A 27,404-nucleotide genomic window follows, 5' to 3' on the forward strand; every position below is an offset into this window, starting at 1 on the left:
TGTGATATTACTTTTCAGGGCATCGCTTGCGTTACGGAGTTCTGTGTAATTATTTTGTCTTCAAACAAATTATACTTCAAAAGAAAATAATTATATGTCTTCTACTCCGATCCTTCACGCACGCATGATGCTGACGAATCAATGAGTTTCGAAAATGCCCAATTATTTCGGGAGCAGCTTCATATAAAGTAAATACACCTAATTAACAGCACAATTATACATTTTTCAAAACCATTTTTTAACTTGAAACATTTCTATATGTGAAATTAAAAATGTTTTAGAGAAAATATATACTTTTACGATTTTTAAAACTAATGCAAGTATTTATTTGTTAATAATTTTTCTAAACAACATTCCTTTCAAACTGTAATGCACTTTATCGGATGATAAAAAATACTGCTATAGTTTTCCAATAATTATGTATATATTTGGACTTTACAAAAATTTTATTCAGTTAGTTAAAACTTCTTTTTGCTTTTCTAATATTACTTACATTTCTTGCAAGGTGTTGTTTGCGCGTGCTGTGTTCACGAATGCAGTCGCAAGATTTGCATAAGCGTATATATATGCACCAGTCGTAATAAGGAAAGTCATGATTCTCGAATCTGGTTTCGGTTACGCGGCCAATTTTATTGATCGGGTCACAGTGAACCGTTGGTTCGGTCATTTCTGATCCGCATACAATATACAGGACATCCCAGAATTTAACACAGTTTCTTAAGAAGGATTCTTTCAGCATACAAGCATCGACAATTTCTTGAAGTTTAAATCAAGCTTTAAGAATACCAAGAAGCAACAAAACTTGGCGATAAGTTGAAGCTTTAACAGGATGTTAATTTATTATTCGGTTGTTTGCGTATCAAATATTAAATATTTACTGAAAACTACACAAAATATTTTGCGCAATAAAATCGATGATGTATCGTAGATATGCCGTTTTAATATGAAACATTTTAATCGTCAATAAATAGGAAAGCGCCATTCGAAAACGGAGAAGATTCAATCGCTTAAACAACTGAATGTAAATTATCGCGTAAGACGCGAGGCCGAAGTCCTTGGCCCAGAGGAGTCACTCACCGTGAAGGAATTCCCCTCTTTCTCCTAATGGCCATGTGCAGATCCTCGATCTTGAACTTCATCTTACGTCATGCAGTGGTGCTTTTCGGCAGTTTAGTTGCCAAAATTTGAAATAAAGTTCTTGGTTTGTAAATTTTTTACAAAACATATGCAAATTGATGTAAATATATAATTACTCTTTGCGTATAACAGGAACAGCTTACGTAAGTAGAGTTGGAATATATTTATCGCTTTTAACCGAGGCGATTTTAACTGTCCGATTTTTTTTACGTCAAAATATTCGACGCTTGACAATAAATAATGTTGTTCCTGCGCAAAGCACCAATTTTAGTAATTTAATTATTGTTATTATGTTTCAACGTTTCAGGCAGATCGAGTAAAGGATCGTCGAGTCGCAAAAGGGTGAAGAACTTTCGAATGAATTCTCGTTTGGTCGGAGAAGCGGGAAGTCGCTCGCAAAGACTCGAAAGATTCAAGTTTAATAAAACGTTGCGACAACTGTCCTGCCCCTTTTTTTCGCGCATGGTACACGACTTTTTTTACGGCCAGGCCGCTTTTAAGGAGCCAGTGTTCCGTTACAAATACTCGCAGCCGAAATTCCGCCGCAATGACGCAGTCAGTGAGTGCAGTTTTCTTCCTCTTCCTCTGACCGTGCACGCGCGCAAGGGGTCGACGATGAGTTAAGTATTAATTCAACATACAGAAGCGACAGATAATCAGGAATGGAACATGATGGCAGGTCGCACGATCTAATGTCCGCGATGCATTAAAGATCGTGTCGAGTGAAATGAATGCAATCAGCATCATGAAAAGCGTCCCTGCAAAAAGAAACGTAAGGACTTGTCATAAATTTGCGCGATATGTTATTATGTTGGTCATGAATAATGCAATATCTAGAGGAAGCGGTAAATCTAGAGGAATGGTAAATGATGCGTTCGAAATACATTTAAATGCGTTTAAAGAATTATATCTATGACTTATGATATTAGAAATAGCATCTTTCTCAGGGTAAGCAGCTTCCGCTGTTTTTTATTACTACTTGTGAATTGACAAGCGAATATATATGTAAATAAATATGTATAGATTCATGTGTGTTGTACACCTAAAACTGCCTATTTATTTATCATCTTTCCTTTTCGCTAAAGAAGAAAATAAAAAAGATAAACACTAACATTGATCTAGAGTGAAAGATATATTTGTTGACACCGCAATAATTAACGAGCGACAATATTAATCATTACATTATAAATATATATATGTATATCTAATTAACTGGAAGCATATTCAAATGAGGAGCCGCACGAGATGTCTAGCCTGTTCGTCCTTGGTAATAAATATTAAGCAAGCCGGTTTAACGAGTATCGCAAAAAAAGCGATAATCGTACAAGAAAGGTGATTAATCGTAAGAGTACCTATCTGTATCTATTTTTTTTCTCTCTAATCTCTTCCTTCACTCTCAATTGGCTCTGCCTATTCGATTTTATGTAATATACTGAGAAAGCATGGCATTGATGGTGATTATATAAAATAAAACGTTACTTCCGCTTTAAAATACAGCCGATCCGATTGTCTTGCTAGCGACGGTCGGATTATGCGTTTTCTTCTCGCATCTTTTTTATTTTTACTACGCTATAAAATGTACAGGAAAACGTGAACAAATTTAAATTAAAAATCTTTTCGAATAATCCTTCTATCGTATTGAACAACTTAATTACATATTTAATTAGACGCAATTGTGTATTATTCTACATAAAAATATGCAAGCTGTTCGCACCAGTACTTAATCACGCGATACGAGGAAGTGTTGAATTTAGATCAAATTTAATTTTTTAGATTGAAAATTTTGCACGGCAAGTTGTCGTTTCACTGAACAGATACATACATGTTTTTGAATGCGAATAGCTATTACGTGTGTTTATGATTTGTTATTGAACAAGTGCCTTGTAATACTTGTATATACACATGCATGGTCGAAGGATTACAACCTTGAGATCTGCTACCTGACACAGAATCCAAAAGCCTTGTTTGACACGCTAAAAAAGAACTCATTTGTCGAGCAAATTGGCGATAATCTGAGCTGACAATGAGCTGATCCCAGTCAGAGATGTCATATGGAAGGAGGTAACGCATGCGTTAACACGTGAACGTGCCGTGTAGATCGGAGCCAGGCAAAGAGGCGTGTATAAAGTATGCGAAACAGTATAAGTGATCGGTGCAGCAAGCAGGTAGGAATTATAACGCGAATTAACAAGACAATGCAAATCGTGATTCAATTTTTGCCGAATACATGGGATTTTCATTTCTTCGAGCTTGTTATCGCGGTGAATCGTCCGGAGAAATGCGCTTCGTTCGATTTATTTTCAGCGACTGAGGAAAGCAACAATTGAGTGTAGTATTAAAGTTTCTTTTAATAATCAAAGCAGCAGATCGGAAGTTGTATGCGGTACTGCGTGAAAATTGTACGAATATTTCGCGAAGAATGTGCCACAAGTATAATTATGATAAACTATCTTGCGCGCTGTGGCTACTTTAATATCATAAGTCATCGGTAAGTATGCTCGTACGAATGTACGAAAAGTCGTGTGCGTAAAATATTAATCATGTGAAGTGGGATTTCTCTGCTTGAAATACTAGTCTCCGGCGTATAATTAAGTGCGCGAGACATCGTGACTAAACGGCATAGCATGATTGGTCAAGATAATTTTCGACGATCAATTAGCGGGGAACAAACACGATGCTTACGTGAGTCTTAATGACTATTAACGCGAATAGACGCGAGTGTGAGTTAAATGTTTATCAAAAGCAAGCCAAACAAAACAAAATGTTGCAAACAGGCTCTTAGAGTCGTTTCTGCGAGAAAAGAATCCGATCAATTTTGCACAGCGTAAAAATAATTTATAGTACGACAATATAAATCTAAATTCACTCAATGAAATTAAATCTGCATTCGGAAAAAAACAACTAATTAATCTACGAACAATTTCAGCTGTAAATATCATTTAATTCTAAAAGAATTAAGAAAAGAGTAAGAATTAAATTCAGCGAAATAAACTCTTGCTGTTTGCTTTTCGAAATAATTGCACACATTCTTGTTGCAATACCTGTTCCTCAGATTGATAAGGATCTAAATACGTTTTTAACAATGAGTTATACTGCGCCTTTGTGCAGAAATATATTCATTTGGACATTTATAACGTTGCTTATCAAGTTGTTACGTATTTTCAGATTTTTTTTTTATATTTATCACAATATTTAAAGGAAAAAGGGTGTCATCAGTGAGCAATGGTCCGCGTTAACTTGAAAAGACTTTTTAAGGACAGAATTCCCCCTTTGAAGTGGCTACCGCGATATAAAGCGGAAGATGCACTGGGCGACCTTGTTGCCGGTCTCACCGTGGGATTAACCTTGATACCACAGGTATTTTTGAAACCAAGTGTTACACCGTTATATCGTTTAATTGCCGAAGGTGCACAATCGCTAAGATTATAATATCCGCAGGCAATAGCTTATGCGAGCTTGGCAGGTTTAAAGCCGCAATATGGACTTTACAGCGCATTTGCGGGAAGTTTTGTTTATATTATTTTCGGGACATGTCGGGAGATCAATATCGGCCCAACAGCGCTTATATCTCTACTGACTTGGACATACGCAAGGTACGAACGTTTAAACTTATTGCAAAGATAATAAAAGCGGGATAAGTCGGTTGCCTTCCTAAGTTATTGAGCTGATTTTCTATTATAATAAATTACACGATTAAGCCATATGTCGAGTTGTTTTTTTCCTTCTCTCTTTTTTGTTTTGACGGAATAATAGATATTTAAAAGTGAATTGAATCGTAAATCTTATAATTGTCTCTTTATTTCGTTTTTTAAATGCAAATTTGATAGCGTCAAATAAAAATTGACATACCGCCTGCAATGTCGTTGGTTGCGCATGCTAGCTATATTTAACGCTGGTACAATACAGAAATTTCACTTGCATTGAACACGCCATTACACGCATGATTGACGTAATAATATTTCTGCTTGAAGTTTCATCCGGTTATGAAAGAACGTGTTAATTGAGTGTAATTATGATAACTGTAACATGATTGAATTGTTAAAGATATTGTTTTTATCAATTAGTTCTCAAGAGAAAATTCTTTCAGAGGAATTCCTGAATACGCGGCCTTGCTTTGCTTTTTGTCGGGATGTATCACGATATTCTTCAGCGTCCTGCGCCTAGGATTCTTAGTCGAGTTTGTGTCGATGCCGGTTGTATCCGGGTTTACGTCAGCCGCGAGCGTAATCATCGCTTGTAGTCAAATAAAGAGTCTATTAGGTTTGAATATTCACGGTGAGAGCTTCATCGAAATCTGGTGGGAATTGATCAATCATGTAGCCGACACCAAAATACCGGACTTGATTTTGTCTTGCTGCTGCATTCTAACTCTATTAGTCCTGAAGGTAATTGCCGATTATTTATTTAAAGAAACGAGGCAGCTGCGTAAACGCACAGTGTTACGTCGGTTTACTTTTCAGCATTTGAAGGATAGAAAAGTTGCCAATAACACGCTGAAAAGATTCTTCTGGACGATCGGTACAGCCAGGAACGCTCTTGTGGTTGTTCTTTGCGCGGTCGCGTCCTACGTTTTCGAGATGCACAACGGAGCACCGTTCATCCTTACAGGTCACATAGACGCCGGCCTGCCGAGCGTCCAACCACCGCCATTTTCGAGGACAATTGGCAACCAGACTGAGAATTTCATCGACATGACGACGAATTTCAAATTCGGAATCTTGATTGTGCCACTCATCTCCATTATTGGAAACGTCGCTATCGCAAAAGCGTTTTGTACGATATATATTTTTTTTTCAACGTATTGCTTTAACATTCGTTAAGAAATTTAATTTGAAGAGACTATCATGTTGTTAGATAAAGATCTTTTTGAATATTTAAAGCACGAGGCATGCCCTTGGATGCTACGCAAGAGATGCTGACTCTTGGATTGTGCAATGTGATCGGTTCGTTTTTCCAATCCATGCCTGTCACAGGATCTTTTTCGAGGAGCGCAGTGAACAATGCCTCGGGTGTTAGAACACCCTTGGGTGGCATGTATACAGGTGAACTTCATTTATATTACATATAATAATTATAAATTAATTAGTTGTGACGAGAATAATCATTAAAAACGGATATTAACGAACAATTTCAGGTATTCTAGTCATACTTGCGCTAAGTTTACTGACTCCGTATTTCTATTACATTCCGAAGGCGACGTTAAGCTCTGTCATAATTAGCGCGGTGATATTCATGGTGGAAATTAATATGATACTTCCAATATGGAAGTGTAATAGTGAGTATATATAAAATAGTTATTCGCATAAACTGTAGGATAAAAGGGACAAATTTTTATAATTTATTAGAAATTTGATAGATTAATAGTGTTTTTTTTTTCACAGAACGTGATTTAATACCGGCGTTTGTCACATTTCTCGCTTGCTTATTTGCCGGAGTCGAACTAGGAATTTTGATAGGTACAATAATCGATCTCGCTATATTAATATACCTTAATGCGCGGCCGAGAATACATATTGAATACAAAGATGTAAGAAGACGTAGTTTTAATTTTTTACGAAAGAATGTAAGAAAGTTTCTTAACGGAATTTTTCTTGCAGACTCCGATAACAAACTACGTTCTGATCCGACCTAGTGCCGGACTTTTATTTCCAGCAGTAGATTATTTAAGAACGTATTTAACGAGGGCATTATATAACGAGTACCAAAGCTCCTTAAAAAGTCGCAATAACTTGACGACTGTTGTGCTGGATTGCGAACATATCGACAAAATAGATTTTACCGCCGTACAGGTATCGAAAAGAATATATATAAAATACTCTGGAATCTTGAAAATCTCATGTTCCTTATTTTCAGGGTATTAATATGGTGGTAAAGGACTTCAGAGACAATAATTGTCAATTAATAATGTTGCGACCGAATCCAGATATCTTAAAAAGTATACAGTCGCTGTCGGACAAGCAAATCTTGATAGCAGGAAATGACGTTGATTTAATTGCAACTTTGAAAGAATTCAAAGGCATAACACGAGATGCGGATGTTGAAATGCAAGTCTCGAATAGCAAACCTATTTCGGAAACGACAGATGAAGCTACCACAAGTCTGGCTACCACATATCTGTGATATTTTAAGTGTTTATTTTTTTAAAAACACGATTAATGAATTTTAACTGTGCTTTTCTATCCTTCAAATGCTGAAAAGTAAACCGACGTAACACTGTGCGTTTACGCAGCTGTCTCGTTTCTTTAAACAAATAATCGGCAATTACCTTCAGGGCTAATAGAGTTAGAATGCAACAAGACAAAATCAAGTCCGGTATTTTGGTCAGCTATATGATTGATCAATTCCCAGTGGATTTCGATGAAGCTCTTACCGTGAATATTCAAGCCTAGCAGACTCTTTATTTGAGAAAATTGTATGCATACGTGTGGCTATATTTCATCATTTTTAATTGTTTTATCTTGTTAATTTTTATCTATGCGACGTTGCACATAATTCAAGTGTGCTGAAAATTAGCATATGTATATATCCTTACTTGCTTTTTTTTAATAGCAAATATTAAAAAGTATAGTAAAACCATTTTAAATGTTTACTGTTTTGAATTGCTTTTTATCTGGACAAAAAGCATCTGTCCATTATTCTGTTAATTATTTTACAAGCACTTGTGTATATTTATCTTCCAATTTTTCACATCGACAAATTTTTAATTTATGTGTTTACCCCACATAATTGACAAATAAAACATTATAAATATAATCAAAGCGCACTATATTTATTTCATAAAATTTAGTCCAGAAAAGTATAAACCATATAATCATCTTCATTAACGATTTAAACAAAAATAAGGTAGAAAAATCAAGTACTAACCTACATAATATATAGCTCTGAAATAGATTTTAAAATTATAAGTAATTAAAGTTTACAAAAATCTTACATACTAAATATTTGTTAAACAATATTTTTTTTTGAGACATACCTATGTCGGAAAATATAACAAATTATACATATCTTACTTTATTCATAACTGAAATCTACTTTGGAAAACCTACGGACTTAAACAGAACTTAAATATTTTATGGATATAGTATTTTAAGCTTTATGAAGACTTAAAGTGCGTTTCTAGATGCAAAAAAAACATATTTTTGGGAATTTGCCTCTTACAATACGATATAAATGTAAAATTAATAATAATAAATTTTCTTAACATATGCTGTAAGTTTTTCAATTTTAATACTGTTTGTAAAAAAGGATAAATGCTAGATTATAATAAGTATGATAGCAATTTTATAAAATAACTTTGAAAATAGTGCTTTTTCGAAATTATGAAATACTTATAAGTAGATTATTTCCAAACATAAATTAACAGAATTGTATTGAAACTTTATATCACAGTGTAAACTACTAATTTTTGAATCTTATATTCTTATGTTTTCTTAAACTTATGTGTACCACGACCAATATTGAAAGAGGGTGTATATTCTTTTGAAAAACCTTGGTAAGTTGTATTTCTTTGAAAGCCGCCATTGTATTTTTGTAACTTCGATGGGTAATAATTCGTGTGCGGTCTCGCTTTAAATTCTGGTTTGAATGTATGCATCGCAGATTGATCAATCTTATTCGAATAATTTGCTTTGCTCGTTATAAACTCTTTCGGAGATATTATTGGGGGAACAACTTCCGGTCCGTTATCGTCACAGACGAGATCTTGCGATGATGAAATCTTGATCGTTTGACTCTTCACGTTCCTCGACATTTGCATCGGATTTTGCTTATGATACTTCTGATTTGACGAGTAGTACGGATTAGATTGATTTACATCTGTTGCGAAATTCATACTTTGCTGTCGCGAGCGCGTTATATATTGAGGAACGTTGTAAACCGTTCGGCAATTATCTGGATTCTTGTTCTTGTAATACTGATTGGATTTCAATGGAACATTGTCAAAGCTTCTTGTTTGTCTAGCGCAATTATTCGGATCACCGCGTGTACTTCTAGCATATTCATTCATTTGTACATAAGGAACGTATTTATGCTGCTGTTCGTGCATAGAGCAGACGTCAGTAAAATTGTTCGGTTGACTAGGCACATTGGGAAGTATGGCATAGTTCGCGCATGGAGAATTATAAAAGTATCCGGACATCGAGTACTGTAATTGCGGATTCCACGTTTGCATACACGATGGTGATGCGTAAACTACCGATTGCGCACAATTTGTCATGTGCGAATTGTCAAAGTCGTCGGGACTAAAAACTTCGGGATTGTAAACATTCATCGTTGCAAGTTGCGTTGTGTTGTACGGATGTTCAGTGTAAAAACCATCCTGAATCGAAGGGTTCCATCTGCACGGGCCAATCTGATCCGATGATGCAGGATGATTGGGAAAATGAGAATGCGCCGCGACAGATCTCGGTTGCACAGTCGGCGCGCATTTGTACAGTAAATTCGGGTTTTCTCCATTCATCGTGGTTTCTAGAAGGGCGCTTTCACACGACGGAGGCGTTTGCACGTTGCATTCATACTTACGTCCACATGATGATGCCGCATCCAAAGTATTCGGAATCTGCAAAAAGTGCATCATATCGCTAGTTGAACAATGTTGATCGTAAAACTTGTTGCTATGGTCCGGTTTCCATTGTGACATTTGTCTCATTTGATTTCCTGCTTGAGTAACTTGAGTTTGTTGTACGTTAAAAGGCGGTATGTTTTGAATGGACTGCTGTGGCATCATAGAGTTCATGACTACTGCGTTCTTGTACAGTGAATTATCAAATGAGTTGTTATACCAAACAGTTTGATTACTTTCTAATTTATTTGCATTATCCATGCACTGTATGCTTTCAGGCTTCACTATATGTTGATATAGCATATTGGGTTGCAATTCTACAATATTTTTATCAAAGTGTAAATTAGAATATTTAGGTGGATTTATTTTGTCATTATCCATTTTATTGTTGTCTGCAAGTTGCTCATCTATATCGACTTTAGATTTATCAATCGTGTTCATCTCTTTTGCCTCTTTACGACACTGTTCCATCGTTTCAGGTTCCGCACACGTATTAAGTTCAACACTTGAATTCACATCTTTTTTATCTCCTATTAAATATGTCTCCGATTTCATAGAAATTGTATTTTTATCATTAGACGTTAATGTATCAATTTTAGTTGGCGATTTTACATTTGACGATTGCGTGCGATTTACATCTTCATGCCATTTTGAATCATTTTCCAAATTGTTTGCACACATTTTTTTATCTTTCATATTTGATTTTGAATATTGATTAGTAGATGTATATTCCTTCTTTGTAATAGCTTTATGTTCAGCATTGTCAGTACGTTTTCTGTAAAATCTTGGATTGTTACGTGTGTATGATGAATTCTTTCCATCGGTCAAAGGTTGTTCAGTATTTTTTGGTACATTTTTAGTTTGCACGGGTTTTGAAAACGTTGAATTTTTATATTGCATAACAAATGTAGTACTTCTTTTAACACCACAATCCATTTTTTGATCATCTTCAAAGTTTTTCTCATCAACAGTTTTTCCACTTTTTTTTTCAGATTTATTTAAGACATCAGAATTTTTAGATGCATTTGTTACTTTTTCCGGTTGTTTATTCTTATCAATAGATTGATTAAGTAGGCATGTAGATCTTCTAAAAGGCTCTTCTTTTTTTAATTTTGATACAAATTGTTTTGAACCATTTTGCTGTTTTTGCAATATTTTATCCTTATTTGTATTTTTACTGTTACATGTCTCAGGTGTTTTATTAGATTCTGCTTTAAGATCTGTTTTTGCTACACTTGATTTTACATCCTTTGTTTCTTTGTCCATTCCGTTTTTGGAAACATTGTGTTGTTTTACAAATTCTTGTCTTTTTATGTAAGCAATATTCTTTGTAAATCCAGTTTTGTTATTAAATCGATCGAATTGTTTATTTTTATCACTAAATCTCGATGATTTCAATGAATTGGGAATTGGTTTCTTAGAATCACTATTAAAAGTAGGAGATTTTTCATTATTTGTAGATATATCCATTCTAGTATTACATCCATTCTTGAAATTTATTTTTGGTTCATCATTTATTGTTTTCTTCACATGCGCGTCTAAAGTAAAATATATTATTACAAAAAATAATATTGAAATACATAAATAAAACACATGGTTACAATAAACTTACCTTTATCCTTTATTTCCGTTGAAGCTTTGCAGGTTTCTGTATCAGTTATGATACAAGTTGATTTCTCTTTATCGTTTACTTTTGTCACAACTGGTGTCGCAGATGTTGAATGAGATGTTGAATTGTTGTTATCATCAGAAATTTTTGTTAAATTCGGCTTTTTAATGTCTTGATCAATTTTTTGTGAATTGGGAAGATTTGAATTGTCATCAGTTCTAAAATGTGTTGCAAATATAAAATAGCATATCAAAATATGTTACATAGTTCACTACTTATAAAAAAGTTAAAAATTTTTTTAAATGTACCTTGTAATATTTTCAGCATTACTTTGTGATACACTTGATTGATCTTTTTGTTTTTTGTCTGCATCAAATTGAGCTTCCACCTGTGCTGTTACAATACTTTCCACAACGCTTACTTCCATAATTTCTTCTTCTTTGTCCTTTTCCATAACTAATTTGTTAATACTTTGAAACAAATTAGCTGTATCTTTGATCAACATGTCCATATTATTTTCTGGCACTGTATCACTAGATAAATGTTTTTTACATGTATCTGTTGAACAATATGCGACAGATTCTTCAACTAAAGATGTCACATTTTCTGTTGATAAGGTTTTGTCTTTTGCCATGTCATTTTTATTATCATCTTGTACTTGCTTACAAACAATCGTTTTTTCACTGCAACAGAAAATTAATATAAAAGTAATTTTTAAACATAAAGTGCTAATAAGATTATAAAATATACCTTTAGTCCATCCATTTATATAGCAGCTAATGTAAAGCTTTATATAAAATAGATATTAATATAAATTATAGAAAATAATAGAAAATGTTTTAACATGTTATTTTAAAATTATATATAAATTCAATATTAAATTCTTACTCTGATAAACATCCAAATTAAATTGAGAAACATTTTGTCATTTTGTGATTTATGTTGCTGATGTACAACTCATATTCTTTAGCTTTAATTTAGCATGAAACAAAGAAGAAATAAGTATTAAACATACCAAGTTGGAGATTGAGATGTTTTTTTTAGCCACTGCATATTATATAGCTTGCTGACCATTGCTTCTCGCTCTGGATTAGAAGCATTTTCCGAATGTTTGACAGCACACTCCATTATATCTATCACAGATATATTTATAAGAATTATTTATGCACCACTTGCATGCAATTTTGCTAAATAAAAATTTGTCTGTGTATCCTCTCAAAATTATTTTATTACTTAGATGTTAAAACTTCTCAAACTATAAAATAATTTACAATAATAATTTTCTTCTAACTTAGCTTAAAATGGTTTCCAGAAAACATAAAATAATTCTGAATTTTATACAGTGTTAGAACAAAACAATTATTGATATTTATTATATTAATAATATTTAATATTTGGTGGCATTTTGTTAAAATATATTCTATGCAAATTTAAAAAATTATTTATCAATTATAAGATGCTATTGATACATACAATATAGATGTAAGAAAAGTAATAGAAAGGTATCTAAAAATTATATCACCGATTTCAAGACTGATCAGACAATCTTTTGAAAAGTTCCTGCCAAGACCTTACAATTGACTTGCTTACAGACTGTCTTGTATTGATTTTAGTATGGTTTCTCAATGTAAACATAAATAGGAAGCTAACGTTGTCATTATTGATACATGTTAAGCTACCGAGCATTTACAATATCTCGAAATGATAGAACTACATTGTATCACGTGTAGGCTGGTATGTCTCGAGAATACTGTACATTCTTTCAAGAAAGTCAACAAATAAGGGAGTTTTCGATTCTCAAATCAGTAGAAAATATCCTTTATACTTGACTTCCTCCCGTAGATTCACGTGGAACTGAATATTAATAGTTATAACACGAGGGTATTTTACCTTGTTAGTCACGTGCAACTTTCAATAAACAAAATATATTGATCTTCTACAGAATTAGAACGTGAACGTTACTCTTTCTCTCTTTGACAATGAGTTACAGACGCCATAAACTGTTATAAACAGAATTATCAAGAAAATTTTAAAAAAATCTTTTGCTATTCACCGACAGTGCTAATTGGCTATCAGATAGGAAGTTCAGCTCTTGCCAATGGCAATACAGTGATGCGATATTGTGAAGAGCAGCACTCGAGCCCCACACAAACGAAATCCGCATATACGTGTTGCGCAGAACGCTTTGTCAGCAGAAGTACGCAGTTCTCACTTGTGGGATTCGAAACCGTTGTTCGCAATATCGCATCAACGATGACAAGGCTTATGACGTTTTTCAGGGCATCAATCATGTAATTTTTCCCTAGATAGAAGCGGAAACGTGAAAACTCACGTGAATTCGACGAATAGAATAATCGCATTTGACTTCTCACTTTCACGTTTTGCTCCTAGGGAAAAATTACGTGATCGATGCCCTGAGAAAAACCCTAGATGGCCAGAAACCGCCAGTAGTAGTGCTAGTAGTCAGCGGAATTGAATTGTTTCTATGCACATGTGACTAAAAAACCACGTTGTTTGAATTAAACTTACAATGACGAAGAAAATATTGAAGAGAAAGCAAGAAGAAGAAGAAGTGGAAAAACAAAATAATCCAAAAAAGAGAACATCAGACGAGCCTGCTGCTAAAAAGGTTTACAAATATCTAACTTATTTACAAAAACTTAACCTGCTCCATGCATTCTTGCTCTATATAATTAGAATAATGTAAAGTAACAAATAAAAATATTGTATTTTATAATATATGTACATCAAGCTTTTTTTTTAATAGATATGTTCATTAAAATCCATTATATCACTAGTACTAAATTTTTCCAAGCAGTTATTTATCTTTTATTATGTTACAAGTTAATTTGTCAATGAGAAATCTAAATTAAAAACGATGTAATTTCCCTTGCAGGTAAAATGGATCAACCGGCAACGAGTATTGGTATTTGCCACTCGAGGTATTAATCACAGACATCGACATCTTATGGAAGATTTGAAGACGTTGATGCCACATCATCGTCCAGAATGCAAGATGGAACGCAGTCAGAATTTGCAAGTAGTGAATGAAATGTGCGAAATGAAGAATTGCAGTAAGGCTATTTTGTTTGAAGGCCGAAGGAAGCGTGATCTTTACGTATGGTTTGCTAATGTATCCACTGGCCCAAGTATAAAATTTCTTGTGGAAAATAGTACGTATTAGTCCTGTTTAGATTTAAAAGAGATTTCTGTATTATAATTATATCTTATTTTATTTACAGTTTACACAATGGGGGAACTGAAGATGACAGGAAATTGTTTAAAGGGATCTCGGCCATTGCTATCGTTTGATGAAAATTTTACCAAACATGCACATTACAGTCTTTTGAAGGAGTTACTGATGCAGATTTTTGGTGTACCAAATCATCATCCTAAAAGCCAGCCATTCTTTGATCATGTATATACGTTCAGCATTCTGGATAATAGGATATGGTTCCGAAATTTTCAAATTTTAACTGAAGATGGTGGATTAGCTGAAATTGGACCAAGATTTGTCTTGAATCCGGTTAAAATTTTTGCTGGAAGTTTTGGCGGTAATACTTTATGGGATAATCCGCATTATATTTCCCCTGCTAAGGTAATACATTATTTTTATATTATATTTGTTGAGTGTATTATAATCGATTTATTTATATTATATTGCGAAATTGTTTATAATTTTTAAAATTTTAGTATCGGCAATCGTTAATAAAGAAAGCTGCTAACAAATACATAAACAGAGTAGAACAGAAAATGGCACGAGAAGCAAACAAGCCTGAAAAATCTTATGTACTCAATCCTACAGATGAGATATTTAAAGGTGATCCGTTAGAAAAAGCAGTGGAAATGGAAGAAAAGCTCGAGACATTAGATAAAAGTGAAAATATGAAAAATGTTAAAAAGAGAAAAGCAAAAAAAATTAAAAAATCTGTAGTACAAAAAGTTAAAGCAAAATCTACAAGACCCAAAAATTTGAAGAAGAAAGGAAAATCTTCATGAATAAATTTTATTTTGTAACGTTACTATTAAAATAATTAATATGAATGATCTTATATTATGGAATTATTTAGTAAACTCAATCACCCAATCACTCAATCAATAACAAGTTACATTTTTTAATTAAGATCGCAAACAGTTTTTATCAGAAATAGATTTTGGTATAGAATGAAATAACAGAAAAGCTTTTTTATTTATTATTTTATTTTTATAATATATAATTTAATGAAGATTAACTGAACAATCTCATAGTATATTATCCACATATATAATGCTAAGTAAATATATTGAACTTTGAATCGCTTTGTCTTGCAAAGTGTGCACATTTGCGTACTTTTAACAATGTTGTACTTTTAGGCCCTCCAAATTTAATAATTAAATAATTCACAATTTGTTCAATTGAAATTTTTCTTAAATTATAAACACTTTTCGTATATTACTAAAAAATAAAATTTTTTTTCAGTACTTAATATAGCTGTTTATATAGCTGCTTAATAAGCTGTTTAAAAAAAAACTTGATCGTGTAATCAATTATTCATGATATGTAATCGTTGATTATGTAAAACACATCGAGTTAAACCATTTGATAGTATTTTGTACTTCCTAATCGGTATGCCATACTTATCAATATAAATTCATGTATGTTTATCTAAAATATTTTAAATTTATCTTAGAAAACTACATGTATATTACTTAATTTAACTCGAAAAAGCACTTGCATAATACTTCTTATTAAATTAGCTTAAAATACTTTGTACATCAGAATCTGAAAGCCTCTTATTATCTAGGTATGAATTAAATTTTGTCTCATATTTTTCTTTAAATCATTTCATTGGAAGGAATAAAAATGTGTAAAGTTTAGACCTTCCAATGAATAGAAGAACGACTTTTCATCAATAGAGAAACTTCATATTATAAATATAAGAAATTTGTTGTACTACAAGTAATTGCACTTTGTATTAATGTTTGGAGTATTTTGTTAAAAAATATTTTTTTTTTAAATGACCTGCATTTACATTTTTAAGATGCAAATGCCAATACTCATACCATTACAAATGGTTTTACGACACAGTAAAGTTTTCAGTTTGTGTAATGGCACTTTGATGACATAAAGTCAGTTGTCTGAAAAAAGCTCTTATAAACCAATATACTTTGCTTGTGAATCACATATTTAGTACTGAATAAAATAATTAAATAACTTGTTTGTAAAGCAAAAAAGTAAGGCTATGAAAAATTCTTACAGAATAAAATATAGTCTCTTTTTCAGTGATTCTGATAAAAATTACGAAATATATCTTAAAAGTTGGCAGTTAAATAAAGATCTGACGGTAAGTACAAGCAGATTGCATATCTCGAAGTAAACAATTAATCGCCATTGCATTATTTTCTGTTTCATAAGCATGATTCTTCGTGTTATTATGTAGCTAGTTGCTCAATTTCGAAATTTTTGCATTACAATAAAAATTGCCTAAATATCTCTATCTTGTGATGATAAAAAATTTAACAATTCAGATTGAATGAAATCTAATGATATAAAAATGATATATCACAAAAGAAGACCTATGGTCTTAAGAGATGAGCGTCTGTACTTAAACACCATAAAAGAAATCGTAGTATGTGTTACAAAATTACACGATTAGATAAAAGTAAAATATACATATATCCCACTTTGAATATCATTGTTATTCGTAACTATTTGTTCTGTTATATGTTAAAATATCTTATGAACAACTTTCTTATGATTTTATGCGTAAATATTTTAAAGTATCTATATTGTAAAAATAATTTTCATGATTTTCGTAGTTATTTGTATAATAATGCAATATTGTATGCGTGAAAATTGAAAGGAATGTACTCTCATTAACTTTATAGATATATAAAGTGATAAAATGCAAAAATAAGTACCCTAAGAATATAAAAAAGATATGTGCGTACAAAAATGTGTATAAAAAAGATGCATGTAAAATATCAAATACTTATATGAACTTATTTGTTCATTGGTGTTAGTTCGTGAGATTGCTGCCCATTCGCGTTGCTGCTAGTAGCACCGATCTGAGCTAATGCGGACTGGCGCCATTTTCCATTTTCACCGTTCAAATTTTTATCCTCGCATACACACAGGAATAATGTATCGATGACGGTCTGAAATAATAAATTAATTTATTATAAAAGATCTAGACAACACTAAAATAAATTCTTCGCAAAGATTTAGTTAAGTAAGTAAATATAAAAAAATTATAACTTACCTCGTAAAGAGAAATTATGCAATGAGCAATGAAAAATGAGAAAACACAAACAATGAAGATCGGAATAGCATAGAAATGTAGCTTGGGATCTTGTCTCATTAAAAGCAATGCAACACTTCCGGTTGTGGCTGTGACGAAACACTTTCCCAGAAACAATATAAAATCGCCAAATCCATTGATCACTGCTATTTGCAGAGCATTACTGACGAGCGTAGTAAATGCCTTGAAATGAAAATGAGATGTTTTTAGCGCTACACAATTAATAATCTATATGCATGTTATATTAATATTCGATCGTTATTTTTTTTAAATTCTTATAGATATAAACTACTTAGAAAACGTACTATTCTTGCCGCATTACAAAAATGGGTACCCTCTATGGCAACAACGGTGTACGCGTTATGATTCATATATCGAATAAACTTCTCCAAACACCAGAAACAGCAAATGCAAGCTTTCAAACCACATTGGGAGCATGGAGATGTTTCCTTAGTCTTCTCAAATCTGTGGAATATAATTCAAGAATTAAAAGATCGAAGAAATCGAGGATTAGATATTTTTTTTTACCAAGAAACTTACTTGGTATGCAGGTACGTTAAGATCAGTCTAGGCAATTTAAAAATGGTTATCAAGAGTGAACCACACGCCACAGAGCCTAAATGATAGCACACCAAATGCCCTATGGATGAACACACTGGAGATGTATTGGCATTTTTACCTCTAATGAAAAAAAACCGGTCGTTATTAAATCGCACTCGTCATAATTTTATATATAATACACGTTGTGTAAAATATTACCTAAAGTACCAGTGGGCAACGGAACCTGATATTACCATGGCTTGACATCCCACAATAAATTCCGACGTCCATATCAATCCTATGAGATAGACCCACCACATATACTTCACCCAAGTTAGGTCAACGTATTCGACGAGAGTAAACGCTAAAACGTACAACGCCTCATTATTTAATTTTCTTCGTTGATTACAAAATATACAAAAAAAATGCTAAATTACTTTTGAAATTCTCCAGGGAAAAATCTAACTCCTTTTTCTCAATTAACGAAGCCTTTTCATCAATTGAGCTTAAATTGATAGAATTAAATATAGTGCTTTTGTACATTTGTACTGACTTTGTTTCAGGATAATCTGTAATAAAGTTCCATATAAATAAATTAAATCTTTGGTCATAAAACAAGCTTATCTACTAATAAAATGTTGTGGAATACTCACTGGCTGTTGCGAGGCAAAGAACTACAAATATCCAAAAGGCAAAAAACAATAGTAAAGTTATAAATGTTAAAAATGGTTGGAAAAATAGGCCAGGTAATTCTTTCAAGCACTTTGCACTTTCTTTGAATAGTGCTGCCATAAAAGTGATGCGTTTGCGTAATATGCATGAAAGAAAGAGTAAAATTACCTATAAAAAAAAGAGATTGTTAATAAGAATTTCTATATTATTTAAAATAAAACGTTATCTTGCATATATATTTTATGTTATAGAGATATTTCAGATATATTATCTCAGTCGCACTTACAGTGATAATAGTGGCAATGATGGAAAATGCGAGAAATGCTCTTTCATTCCTAACAGATTCTTCAAGAAGCTGATTTGAATCAGTTTTGTCCAATGTTCTTTTAATATCAGCATACGTCACCCATAAAAGGATTGTGCCAGCTATAAACATTTTTAATATGTATGATTTTATTTATCACATCTTTGCTGTAAGCATATTCATTAAAAAAGTCGGTTCTTCTCATATTAATATTTAAAAAAAATGTAACTCACCTGTGCAAGCGATGCTTACAAGTACAATTATAATCCATGTCACAATATTGGCCAATAAATGAAAGATGGCTATTGTAAAGAGTGATAAAACTGGAAAGAAAAAAAAATTAGTATTTGTTGCATAGCTTATTACGATACAGCAATGCATTGTATACTTACCACAGGCCAGAAAAGATAACGCTAGAATGTGCTTCCAAGTTTTATATAAATCTCCCAAAACTTGCTCGAATACATCCCACGAGTTGATAAAGCCATATAAATTCAAGACAATTGTTTCACCCACTTCCTGAATTATCTTAGGGATACAGCGATTTAAAACAGGTATACTAGCGAAAACTGGTAGCTCTGGACAAGATCCATTCTTAAATTTGCTACTCTCGCTGCTACAGGCACTGAAATCGCCTCCTGGTCTATCGTGACACAACTGCGATCCCGATGCTTTGTAAAAAGTACAAATATCTTCCATTGTCTTTAAAGTTCGATCGGGACAATGCTTCACACAAATTTTCAACGACTGTGTAACATTATTAATATCCAGGAAGAATAAATATCTAAAATGTGACATAATATCTATTTTTAGAATATATTGCCATAAAGATAGATATTTCAAAATAAATAGGAGAAGAACATTTATAAGATACTGACGGCTTGTCACTGGTGTCCTGCCCAGAGAGCTCCATGTTACCAAACTTTGGATTATTTTTCATGCCGCACGTATTTCCAAAACTATCGTATCCATTTATGAGCCGCAAGGGGTTGCCGTAGACTATTGCGAAGGCCGCGATTAAGATCTGTGGACAATTAAATTAACATATCGGGCTACAGATGCGTCTTCTTTTATAAAAGGAATGCTTGAATGTATACAATGAGCATCAGTCATATACCATGAGAAACCAGAACGCAATGAAGGAGCAAAGCCAGAAAACATCCGTGCATCCCCGCACTCGCGTCGGTTCGGCGCGCTCCTCAATTTTACTACCAGTGCAGCAAGGCATCTTTTTCTATCGCCTCTTCGATTGCCTCCAATCGTTAGCACACCACTACGGCACTACGCTAAAAGACACTTGTTCGCGCAAAGTTGTTATTGTTGTCGTCGTGCGTTCTTTTCAATTCACAGTGTCGGAGTACACCAAACGTTACACGCCCAGTGCCGTAGCCATGGCATAACTGTAAAAGACCCTCGCACATACTCATCACAGCCATGATTATGTAGTGGTGTAGCTATTAATAGACGCTCCATTTCTCGCCGTTAATTGCTGTTTAAAATTAAATTTTTAACTTTCCGAAATCTATTCTCCGTTGTTACAAAGCGCAGACTGTTTTTACGCATATTACCGGGAAATTTCAGCTCTGTGACTACATATCGGTTTTTGTGATAAAAAAAATTGTTTGCAGTAGGTTCGACTGCTGTTGCGAACAGCCCTGCGATCTGCGTTCCGGCGTAATATCGTTTCCACGGTAACGAATGCGTACGTCACATGGGGATTATTTCAATGAAAGCTACCGCCGCGACATGGCAGCAGCAACAGATTATCAACCATTTAGCCATACAATCGTCGGCATGTTGTGAAAACATTAGTCTTGACTCTAGCAAAATAAACGTTCCCGTTTAATCGCCAAATTTCAGTTGTGAGTATGACTATTTACAAACATTTTGCGTCCTCGAAGATCATCTCTTTCGTCGTCGAGAATAATCAAACGTGGAAATACGCCGCCTAGGACATAACCTATCGGACACCTTTGGATTACGATTAAATTACAATCGTCTAAAGTTGTATTTTTTCAACGAAAAACAATGAGAATAATTTTTACATCGGAGTCCGAAACAGATTCGGAATGTGTGTTCAACCATGTTCAATTTTTAATGCTAATATTTATATTACTAATATATATATATATATATAGATTTTCCTGAATCAGTTACTAATCATCGCTATTTAAAAATTTGTGGCTTTTTTAAACAAAAACGATCTTATTTCTATTGTAATTTCTAAGAAACTTATTGAAGAAATTATATAATATTTGCAAAAAACTTGATTTATCAAAATGTCAAAATTGATCTGATCATGAAAAGATAAAATTTAATGTAGCATAAATTTTTTATTTCAGTGATGGAGGAGAATGGAAGTAAGAGAATGAGGGGTAGAACTCGTGGCAGGGCTCGCGGACGTGCTCGGGGCCGAGCTAGAGGAAGAACGAAGAAGCAAGTTAAGGTAGATGAGAATTTTAACTCATTTCTTAAATTAACTTATATTCTTAATTAGACTAAAGTTACTTAAAATGTCACCTGATAAAATAATATATTTGATATATAATTCATGTCTTGAAATTGTTTTTAGGTTATCGAAAGTGATGACGAAGATACTCCGCAGCAAACAGAAGACTCTACCGCAGAGGCAATTGGTGGCGAGCAGGAGGAACATGAAGCTCCCACGTCTCAGCAGCCTTCTCTTGAACAGCAATTTGATTTGGAAGCTGATATATCGCAGTTGGAAGCGCCAACTTTTACAACCATTAATCGGGGTCCGCCAGAGCCAATGTTGCGTTTGAGATGGGATCACAGAGTGAATCTTATTGGAGAGAAAGTACTGAATCCTATGATACACTGCTGTGACAAATGTTTAAAACCCATTCTCATTTATGGTCGTATGGTATGCTTCGTTACAAAAATGTGGCTTTTATATTTCTCATAAATTGGCTTTTAACTATATTGCGTTTCATATACATGTTTTCAGATACCTTGCAAACATGTATTTTGTCTCTCTTGTGCTAAAAGAGAGGATAAAGTCTGTCCTCGTTGTATGGAAAAGGTATCCAGAGTAGAGCAAACTGGTCTGGGTACAGTATTTATGTGCACACATGGTGGAACAAGATATGGGAATGCGGGCTGTCGAAGAACATATCTTAGCCAACGGGATCTGCAGGTAAATAAATATCGATAAAATCCCGAATCGAGAATGCAGACTTTAATTTAATAGTTATTATAAAATAATGCAATATATTACCCAATCAAAGTTGAATATATACATAATTTTGTAGGCTCACATTAATCATCGGCATATATCAGCACCACCTCAACCAGTTCAAGGGATGCAAGTCGATCCTCCGCAGTACGTTCATGCCAAGTCGGAGATGGAGTCGCAGTTGACGAAGGTGTCTTCCCTGTCGATGCAGAACACACGACTGAAATCTGTGCAGTCTCACATGGTTCAGCCGATCATGGGCAACGATCCCCGTGTAAATTCAATGGTGAGCCAGCAACCAACGTTGGAGCAGCATCGGCAACAACACAGGCAGCAGCAGCAGCAGCAGCAACAGCAGCAGCAGCAGCAGCAGCAGCAGGCGATGATGTCGATGCAGAGTTACGCTCAGACGTCCGCGCCACCTCCGCCGCCGCCGAATAACGCTCCGATGCGGACTAATCTCATCACCGTGCCGATTCAAGACACGGCATCTTTGGCCACGCACGAGCTCCACGTGCAACAGAGTCATCATTATTACCCGCCGCCGCCGCCGCCGCCGCAAGTCAACTATGGTGGCTACAACGTGCCGCCGCCGGTGTCGCAGACGACGCAACAGTACTATCCGCAGCCGCAGCATCCAACTCAGGTGTCGTACGTGCCACCGCCACCGCCACCGCAGCAGCAACAGTACGTGTCATCGGCACCGACCTCCATAAGACCATCGCCCACTGGTTACATACAGGAGCCTCAATATGGTCCGCCGCCATCTCAGCAACAGCCGCCACCGCCACCGCAGCCACAATGGTCGCAGCATCAACAGCAGTTTTATAGGTAAAAAAAGAAGACTGCTCTTCTCTATGAGATGTGTAATATTGAGATAATAATGAGAGATATGGATATCAAATTATAAAAAAATGACAAATACTATACAGATCAAGATATATATATAGATACATAATCTATATACGTGTATATTGAATGGCTACTGGGCTGTCGAGATTTTATACTTTTTAAATAATTATAGTTTAAAGCGATTGGAGCGATTATATGTCACATGTTCTAAAGTACGATATATTATTTTAATGTAATAAAATAATTTTTTTTTTTTTTATTTAATTACTGGATATTTATGAAATATTTTATTTTTTAGTTTCTACGGCAACATTAAAAATGCTATTCAAAGGTAAATATATTTGTCATCTAAACAAGTTTATAATATAATTGTGTAGTATGTATAATCTTGATAAGAGATATTTCTTTTGAAATATTTTAATCTTAGGCATTTGCAGAACGTGTGTTTGTCACATTATCAGGAATTTTTCAAATTGTGATTTTTTTCTGATTATATTAGTTGTAAGATATTGACAATGAAATTAACGTGGATATTTTGTCGGTAGAATTTAATATTGTACAGATTGTAACGGTTGTAACTTATGTACAAAACTAATGATATATATATAACATGTACATATATATAATTATTATTATTATACATTAGATTCTTAAAACATGCTTCGTGTGAATTCAGCAAGCATTCGTCTCCATTTATTCAAATAATTTTGGCCTTCCATTTTTCAGTATTTACAGTAATAAATATTAATTGACTAAATACTCGTAATAAAAGTACTTAAAAGATTTATCAATCATACTGCATAAATAGAAGGTCAAAATTACTCAGAACACGCATTCGCGTTCTTACTCGCGTTCTACTTTCAAAATTTTATTACACCATACATAAAAATAGTTCTTAATTTCGTTCCATTAAATATATATATATATATATATATATATATATCGCTATAATCACTGCCCCCTTTTTAATATCTTGTTCCCTTTACGTTTTAATACATCAATCTTTATTATATTTACAAACTCGCTGCATATCGTGGAATTATATACATTTCATTTCATTTCATTATTCGTTATAGTTATAATTATTAAACTATCTTTCCCACGCACTTCCGTTTATGTATATACGAATGTATCTATGAATGAATGAAAAATATATTATGCTTTTTATAACATGAAATATACACTTATATGAAATAAGCGATTGTATACGAAATGAAATTATATAGGAGAGAATTACTATTAAAACTGAAATTTTTATACGTCTTGATATATAACTAAAGTTAGAGATTCCAATAAAAATAGAACTTGTGATAAATGAGAATGTTATATATTATATCGATTATAATAATTTAGAACATTTTGTTGAAAAAATATATATGTTTAGATTGAAATGTAAAAGTAGAACTTTCTGCATCTTTATAGAAACTATCTGACTTCAACATGTACACGTGCAAATTCACAGCAAGTATTCTAAATGTATTTTTAATGATACAAAATTCATTATGAAATAAGACATTAAATCTCTGTTCACTTTCTGCAAAATTTTTTCTGACAGAATCATATCGTTTTGCATATATTGCACTGAAAGCATCTATTTGTTATATGTTATTATTAAAACGTCATCGGACTTTTTGATAGAACAATGCATCGTATAGCATTGTAAGTAAATCTATGAGGTTTTTTTATGGAGATATTAAAATGTGTTTATGTCATTCATTCATTGATTTTTACATAACTTAGTGAGAACACTGTTTCGTTTCTTGGAAAATAGCATCGTAAGATGCAAGTTATTTTTGTTTTTTATGTTCTTTAAAATTTTCTAAAGATTATATTCTTTAAATCGGCATTAATATGGCATGATAATCAATAAGGAGTATTATGTGAAATTTGATAATTTGTTGTACAAAGCGCGATAGCAGTGATATTTTAATTCACGAAAAATTTGTCGACTATAATATAAAAAAATTATGACATTTCTGTTTATTAGATAATTTGATTTCTTTTTAAATGGCAGTATATTTCTTCTACTTAGATGATTGTTATGTTAAAGGAGTATTTTGTGTATTGTATTGAATATCACCTCTCAGAGCATGGAAATGACAAAAAGTTAAAACTTGCATTTCATACTTATATAAGAACAGCTAGCAACTTAGAATGACATTGGAGTTTTCTTTCCAATTTTCAGAAATGTGAACAATTGAGTGTATATAGGTTTTTTTACACAAAATATTCATATATAAATAATATTTATCAGTGTATACACATAAATGCTGTCAATAAATCGAGTCTTATTACAGTACATATGTATATGCACTGTTAATTTTCTTTGAAATATATTCATGTCGTAAATATGATACGTAGATTATGCATGAGGTAAATCATAGTGATAACGTGTTTCATCCATAGATACATGATTAAAAAAATAAGATTTAGACCCATTATTGAATATAGCCATATTATAAATCCGCCTTACATACTTATGTTTACTCTTCGGAGAAGATTTTCAATATAATTTATAAACCTATTGAAATCAGTCAGTCTCGTATAATCACGTATTACTAGTGGGATGATTATGTATATTGACATTGACTTGTGGAATAAGCGGAGACGCGAGTGGTTTAGGTGTGGCGGAGTCGGGTATTGGTATGGAAACTGCCGGAGGAATGGGAGAGTGTTTCTTAGCTCTGTCTGGTTGCCAAGGTTTCGCATGATCTCTGCTTAACCTTTCGCTCAGCGCTTTTAATGCTATTTGCCTGCAAAGTCGACATGAATTAAAGAGATAAAAATTGCATGACTTGCAAAATTATACTGGATTTCTAATGTACTAAAATATTGCAAGTTGAGTTTATGCATCTGTATATTTTATTTTGTAATCACTCACCTACGTCGTTCGCTATCGTGAGGATCAATACCAGGAAGATTGATAACCAAGCCGGGTGGTGTATTGGACATGTCGAATCTTCTGACTACTTTTCGGCAAAGTCCAATACGCACAAAAAATCCATGTATAGTATTACTTACTAACGCTATTGGCGGTTGTAAGACATTTGGGAAAAAACTGTGAGAAAAGTTTTAAGTAAGCAGCACATCGAATTGCTAGCATTTTCACAAATTGATGAAAATTATAAAATTCTCTTACCTTGCAAATGTAAAGTTGTCCGCCATGTCTCCTCGACTACCATTGTTATGTTTTTGATAAAATCTCAGATATATCCATGATATCAACAATCCGCTGAGAAACATAGTGGGATGAGTACCTTCCAGCAATCCAATAAGCCATAATATCAATCCAACAATCCAGACCATTAAAGGTATATTTCTATTTGTGATCTTTCCAATAGGCGTCTTGATTAAGATATGATCTGGCATTATTTGCTTTACTGCCACTGCAACTCCTAAAAAAACAGAATTATCTTGTATGAGTTACTGTAAATTAAAAAGGGCATAATTAGAAAGTTTTTTCTAATCTCTTTGATATAAAAAACAGTATAAAATTCATGGAACATTACATGCAAGTGATATAAAAATACTTTAAAGAAGTTATATCAATTGCTAAAAATTAATTAACTCCAATGCATAATTTCGCAGAGTGTGAAGATCAGTTGATCAGGCTTCGCGCTAATCATCAATGCAAATAGGTATAAGAGAAAGATACCTGCAATGTAGCCAGTCAAGCCATGTATGTGTATGTTAAAGAGTAGGTCCGGATTGCTGGTGCACATGTAGAGAAACAGATAGAAGAGCGACGAGAGCACTGCGACACCGAAGTTGACAATGGCAAAGAATGTCATCATCTCGAAGGCGCCCCACAGGGGCTCGATTAGTTTACCACACAGACCGACGGTGACGATGTCCACGCATACTTCCCAAAAGTGTATCTCCAGGAAGCAGAAGGTGAAGGCCGTCCAGAACCAAAAGACCGGCGGCAGCAGGTAACCTGGCGTTACGCTCAGGATGCGCACCGCTTCTTCGGAAAAAGATAAGCAATATGAGAACAGTACCACTACGCAGATGAATTTGACACTGGTGCTGGTGTTGCCCAGGAGAGCTGCAGCCTGTTGCCTCAAGTAGGGGATATTCCTACCCAGGCCCTTTATCGCCGCCATCGCCGCAAGCGAACCTAACCTCTTTTTGCACCTTGAAGAGAACTACCACTCCGCCACTCGCGCGTTGCTATTTGACGTTGACTGCGAGTGTACGAAGTGTCGATTGGATACACTCGATGTGGAATCGATCATTTTTGCTATCGACGG

The 27,404-nt window shown here is 33.7% G+C and overlaps 6 protein-coding genes across 18 annotated transcripts; 3 read left to right on the forward strand and 3 right to left on the reverse strand.

Annotated features, from left to right (window-relative positions):
- The first annotated feature begins 3,068 nt into the window (after nucleotides 1-3,068).
- Nucleotides 3,069-7,895, forward strand: LOC105676702 (sodium-independent sulfate anion transporter-like). Of its 5 annotated transcripts, XM_067351421.1 has the most exons (10): nucleotides 3,071-3,625; nucleotides 4,303-4,494; nucleotides 4,576-4,730; nucleotides 5,225-5,522; nucleotides 5,598-5,910; nucleotides 6,018-6,179; nucleotides 6,272-6,412; nucleotides 6,519-6,664; nucleotides 6,735-6,926; nucleotides 6,991-7,895. In XM_067351421.1, exons 2-10 carry the CDS (start codon nucleotides 4,360-4,362, stop codon nucleotides 7,255-7,257), a joined length of 1,809 nt encoding a protein of 602 aa, XP_067207522.1. In that variant the 5' UTR covers nucleotides 3,071-3,625; nucleotides 4,303-4,359; the 3' UTR covers nucleotides 7,258-7,895. The 5 variants fall into 5 exon arrangements, with proteins under 5 accessions (XP_012230213.2, XP_067207520.1, XP_012230214.2 ...); XM_012374790.2 differs by having other exon boundaries at nucleotides 3,069-3,625; nucleotides 5,225-5,910; XM_067351419.1 differs by having other exon boundaries at nucleotides 3,069-3,625; nucleotides 4,336-4,494; nucleotides 5,225-5,910.
- Nucleotides 7,886-13,692, reverse strand: LOC105676700 (uncharacterized protein MAL13P1.304-like). 7 transcript variants are annotated; one of them, XM_067351412.1, is made up of 5 exons: nucleotides 13,639-13,692; nucleotides 12,322-12,439; nucleotides 11,615-11,989; nucleotides 11,310-11,524; nucleotides 7,886-11,235 (listed from the first exon to the last, which is right to left on the reverse strand). In XM_067351412.1, exons 1-5 carry the CDS (start codon nucleotides 13,664-13,666, stop codon nucleotides 8,558-8,560), a joined length of 3,414 nt encoding a protein of 1,137 aa, XP_067207513.1. In that variant the 5' UTR covers nucleotides 13,667-13,692; the 3' UTR covers nucleotides 7,886-8,557. The 7 variants fall into 7 exon arrangements, with proteins under 7 accessions (XP_067207513.1, XP_012230211.1, XP_012230208.1 ...); XM_012374788.2 differs by lacking the exon at nucleotides 13,639-13,692 and adding an exon at nucleotides 13,360-13,541; XM_012374785.2 differs by lacking the exon at nucleotides 13,639-13,692 and adding an exon at nucleotides 13,197-13,541.
- A 41-nt stretch (nucleotides 13,693-13,733) lies between these two features.
- On the forward strand, nucleotides 13,734-15,358 carry LOC105676706 (ribosome biogenesis protein BRX1 homolog). Its single transcript, XM_012374799.2, has 4 exons — nucleotides 13,734-13,935; nucleotides 14,203-14,479; nucleotides 14,549-14,904; nucleotides 15,000-15,358. Exons 1-4 carry the CDS (start codon nucleotides 13,837-13,839, stop codon nucleotides 15,303-15,305), a joined length of 1,038 nt encoding a protein of 345 aa, XP_012230222.1. The 5' UTR covers nucleotides 13,734-13,836; the 3' UTR covers nucleotides 15,306-15,358.
- A 518-nt stretch (nucleotides 15,359-15,876) lies between these two features.
- On the reverse strand, nucleotides 15,877-20,520 carry Ctl1 (choline transporter-like protein 1). Its single transcript, XM_012374789.2, has 12 exons — nucleotides 20,221-20,520; nucleotides 19,982-20,127; nucleotides 19,496-19,887; nucleotides 19,337-19,426; nucleotides 19,086-19,225; nucleotides 18,781-18,967; nucleotides 18,565-18,696; nucleotides 18,347-18,491; nucleotides 18,128-18,268; nucleotides 17,893-18,052; nucleotides 17,549-17,770; nucleotides 15,877-17,444 (listed from the first exon to the last, which is right to left on the reverse strand). The coding sequence occupies exons 1-12, from the start codon at nucleotides 20,329-20,331 to the stop codon at nucleotides 17,289-17,291; spliced, it is 2,022 nt and encodes a 673-aa protein (XP_012230212.1). The 5' UTR covers nucleotides 20,332-20,520; the 3' UTR covers nucleotides 15,877-17,288.
- Nucleotides 20,521-20,804: 284 nt separating this feature from the next.
- Nucleotides 20,805-26,195, forward strand: LOC105676704 (E3 ubiquitin-protein ligase Hakai-like). Of its 3 annotated transcripts, none has more exons than XM_012374797.2 (6): nucleotides 20,805-20,965; nucleotides 21,446-21,549; nucleotides 21,676-21,987; nucleotides 22,072-22,260; nucleotides 22,376-23,130; nucleotides 23,450-26,195. In XM_012374797.2, exons 2-6 carry the CDS (start codon nucleotides 21,448-21,450, stop codon nucleotides 23,484-23,486), a joined length of 1,395 nt encoding a protein of 464 aa, XP_012230220.2. In that variant the 5' UTR covers nucleotides 20,805-20,965; nucleotides 21,446-21,447; the 3' UTR covers nucleotides 23,487-26,195. The 3 variants fall into 3 exon arrangements, with proteins under 3 accessions (XP_012230220.2, XP_012230218.2, XP_012230219.2); XM_012374795.2 differs by lacking the exon at nucleotides 20,805-20,965 and adding an exon at nucleotides 20,987-21,174; XM_012374796.2 differs by lacking the exon at nucleotides 20,805-20,965 and adding an exon at nucleotides 20,988-21,174 and having other exon boundaries at nucleotides 22,376-26,195.
- Nucleotides 23,683-27,345, reverse strand: LOC105676705 (transmembrane protein 115). The gene is made up of 4 exons (XM_012374798.2): nucleotides 26,807-27,345; nucleotides 26,291-26,546; nucleotides 26,033-26,209; nucleotides 23,683-25,904 (listed from the first exon to the last, which is right to left on the reverse strand). The coding sequence occupies exons 1-4, from the start codon at nucleotides 27,255-27,257 to the stop codon at nucleotides 25,700-25,702; spliced, it is 1,089 nt and encodes a 362-aa protein (XP_012230221.1). The 5' UTR covers nucleotides 27,258-27,345; the 3' UTR covers nucleotides 23,683-25,699.
- Nucleotides 27,346-27,404: the final 59 nt, after the last annotated feature.

Source organism: Linepithema humile, chromosome 3 (genome assembly GCF_040581485.1).
Source record: "Linepithema humile isolate Giens D197 chromosome 3, Lhum_UNIL_v1.0, whole genome shotgun sequence".
NCBI classification, from domain to species: Eukaryota; Metazoa; Arthropoda; class Insecta; order Hymenoptera; family Formicidae; genus Linepithema; species Linepithema humile.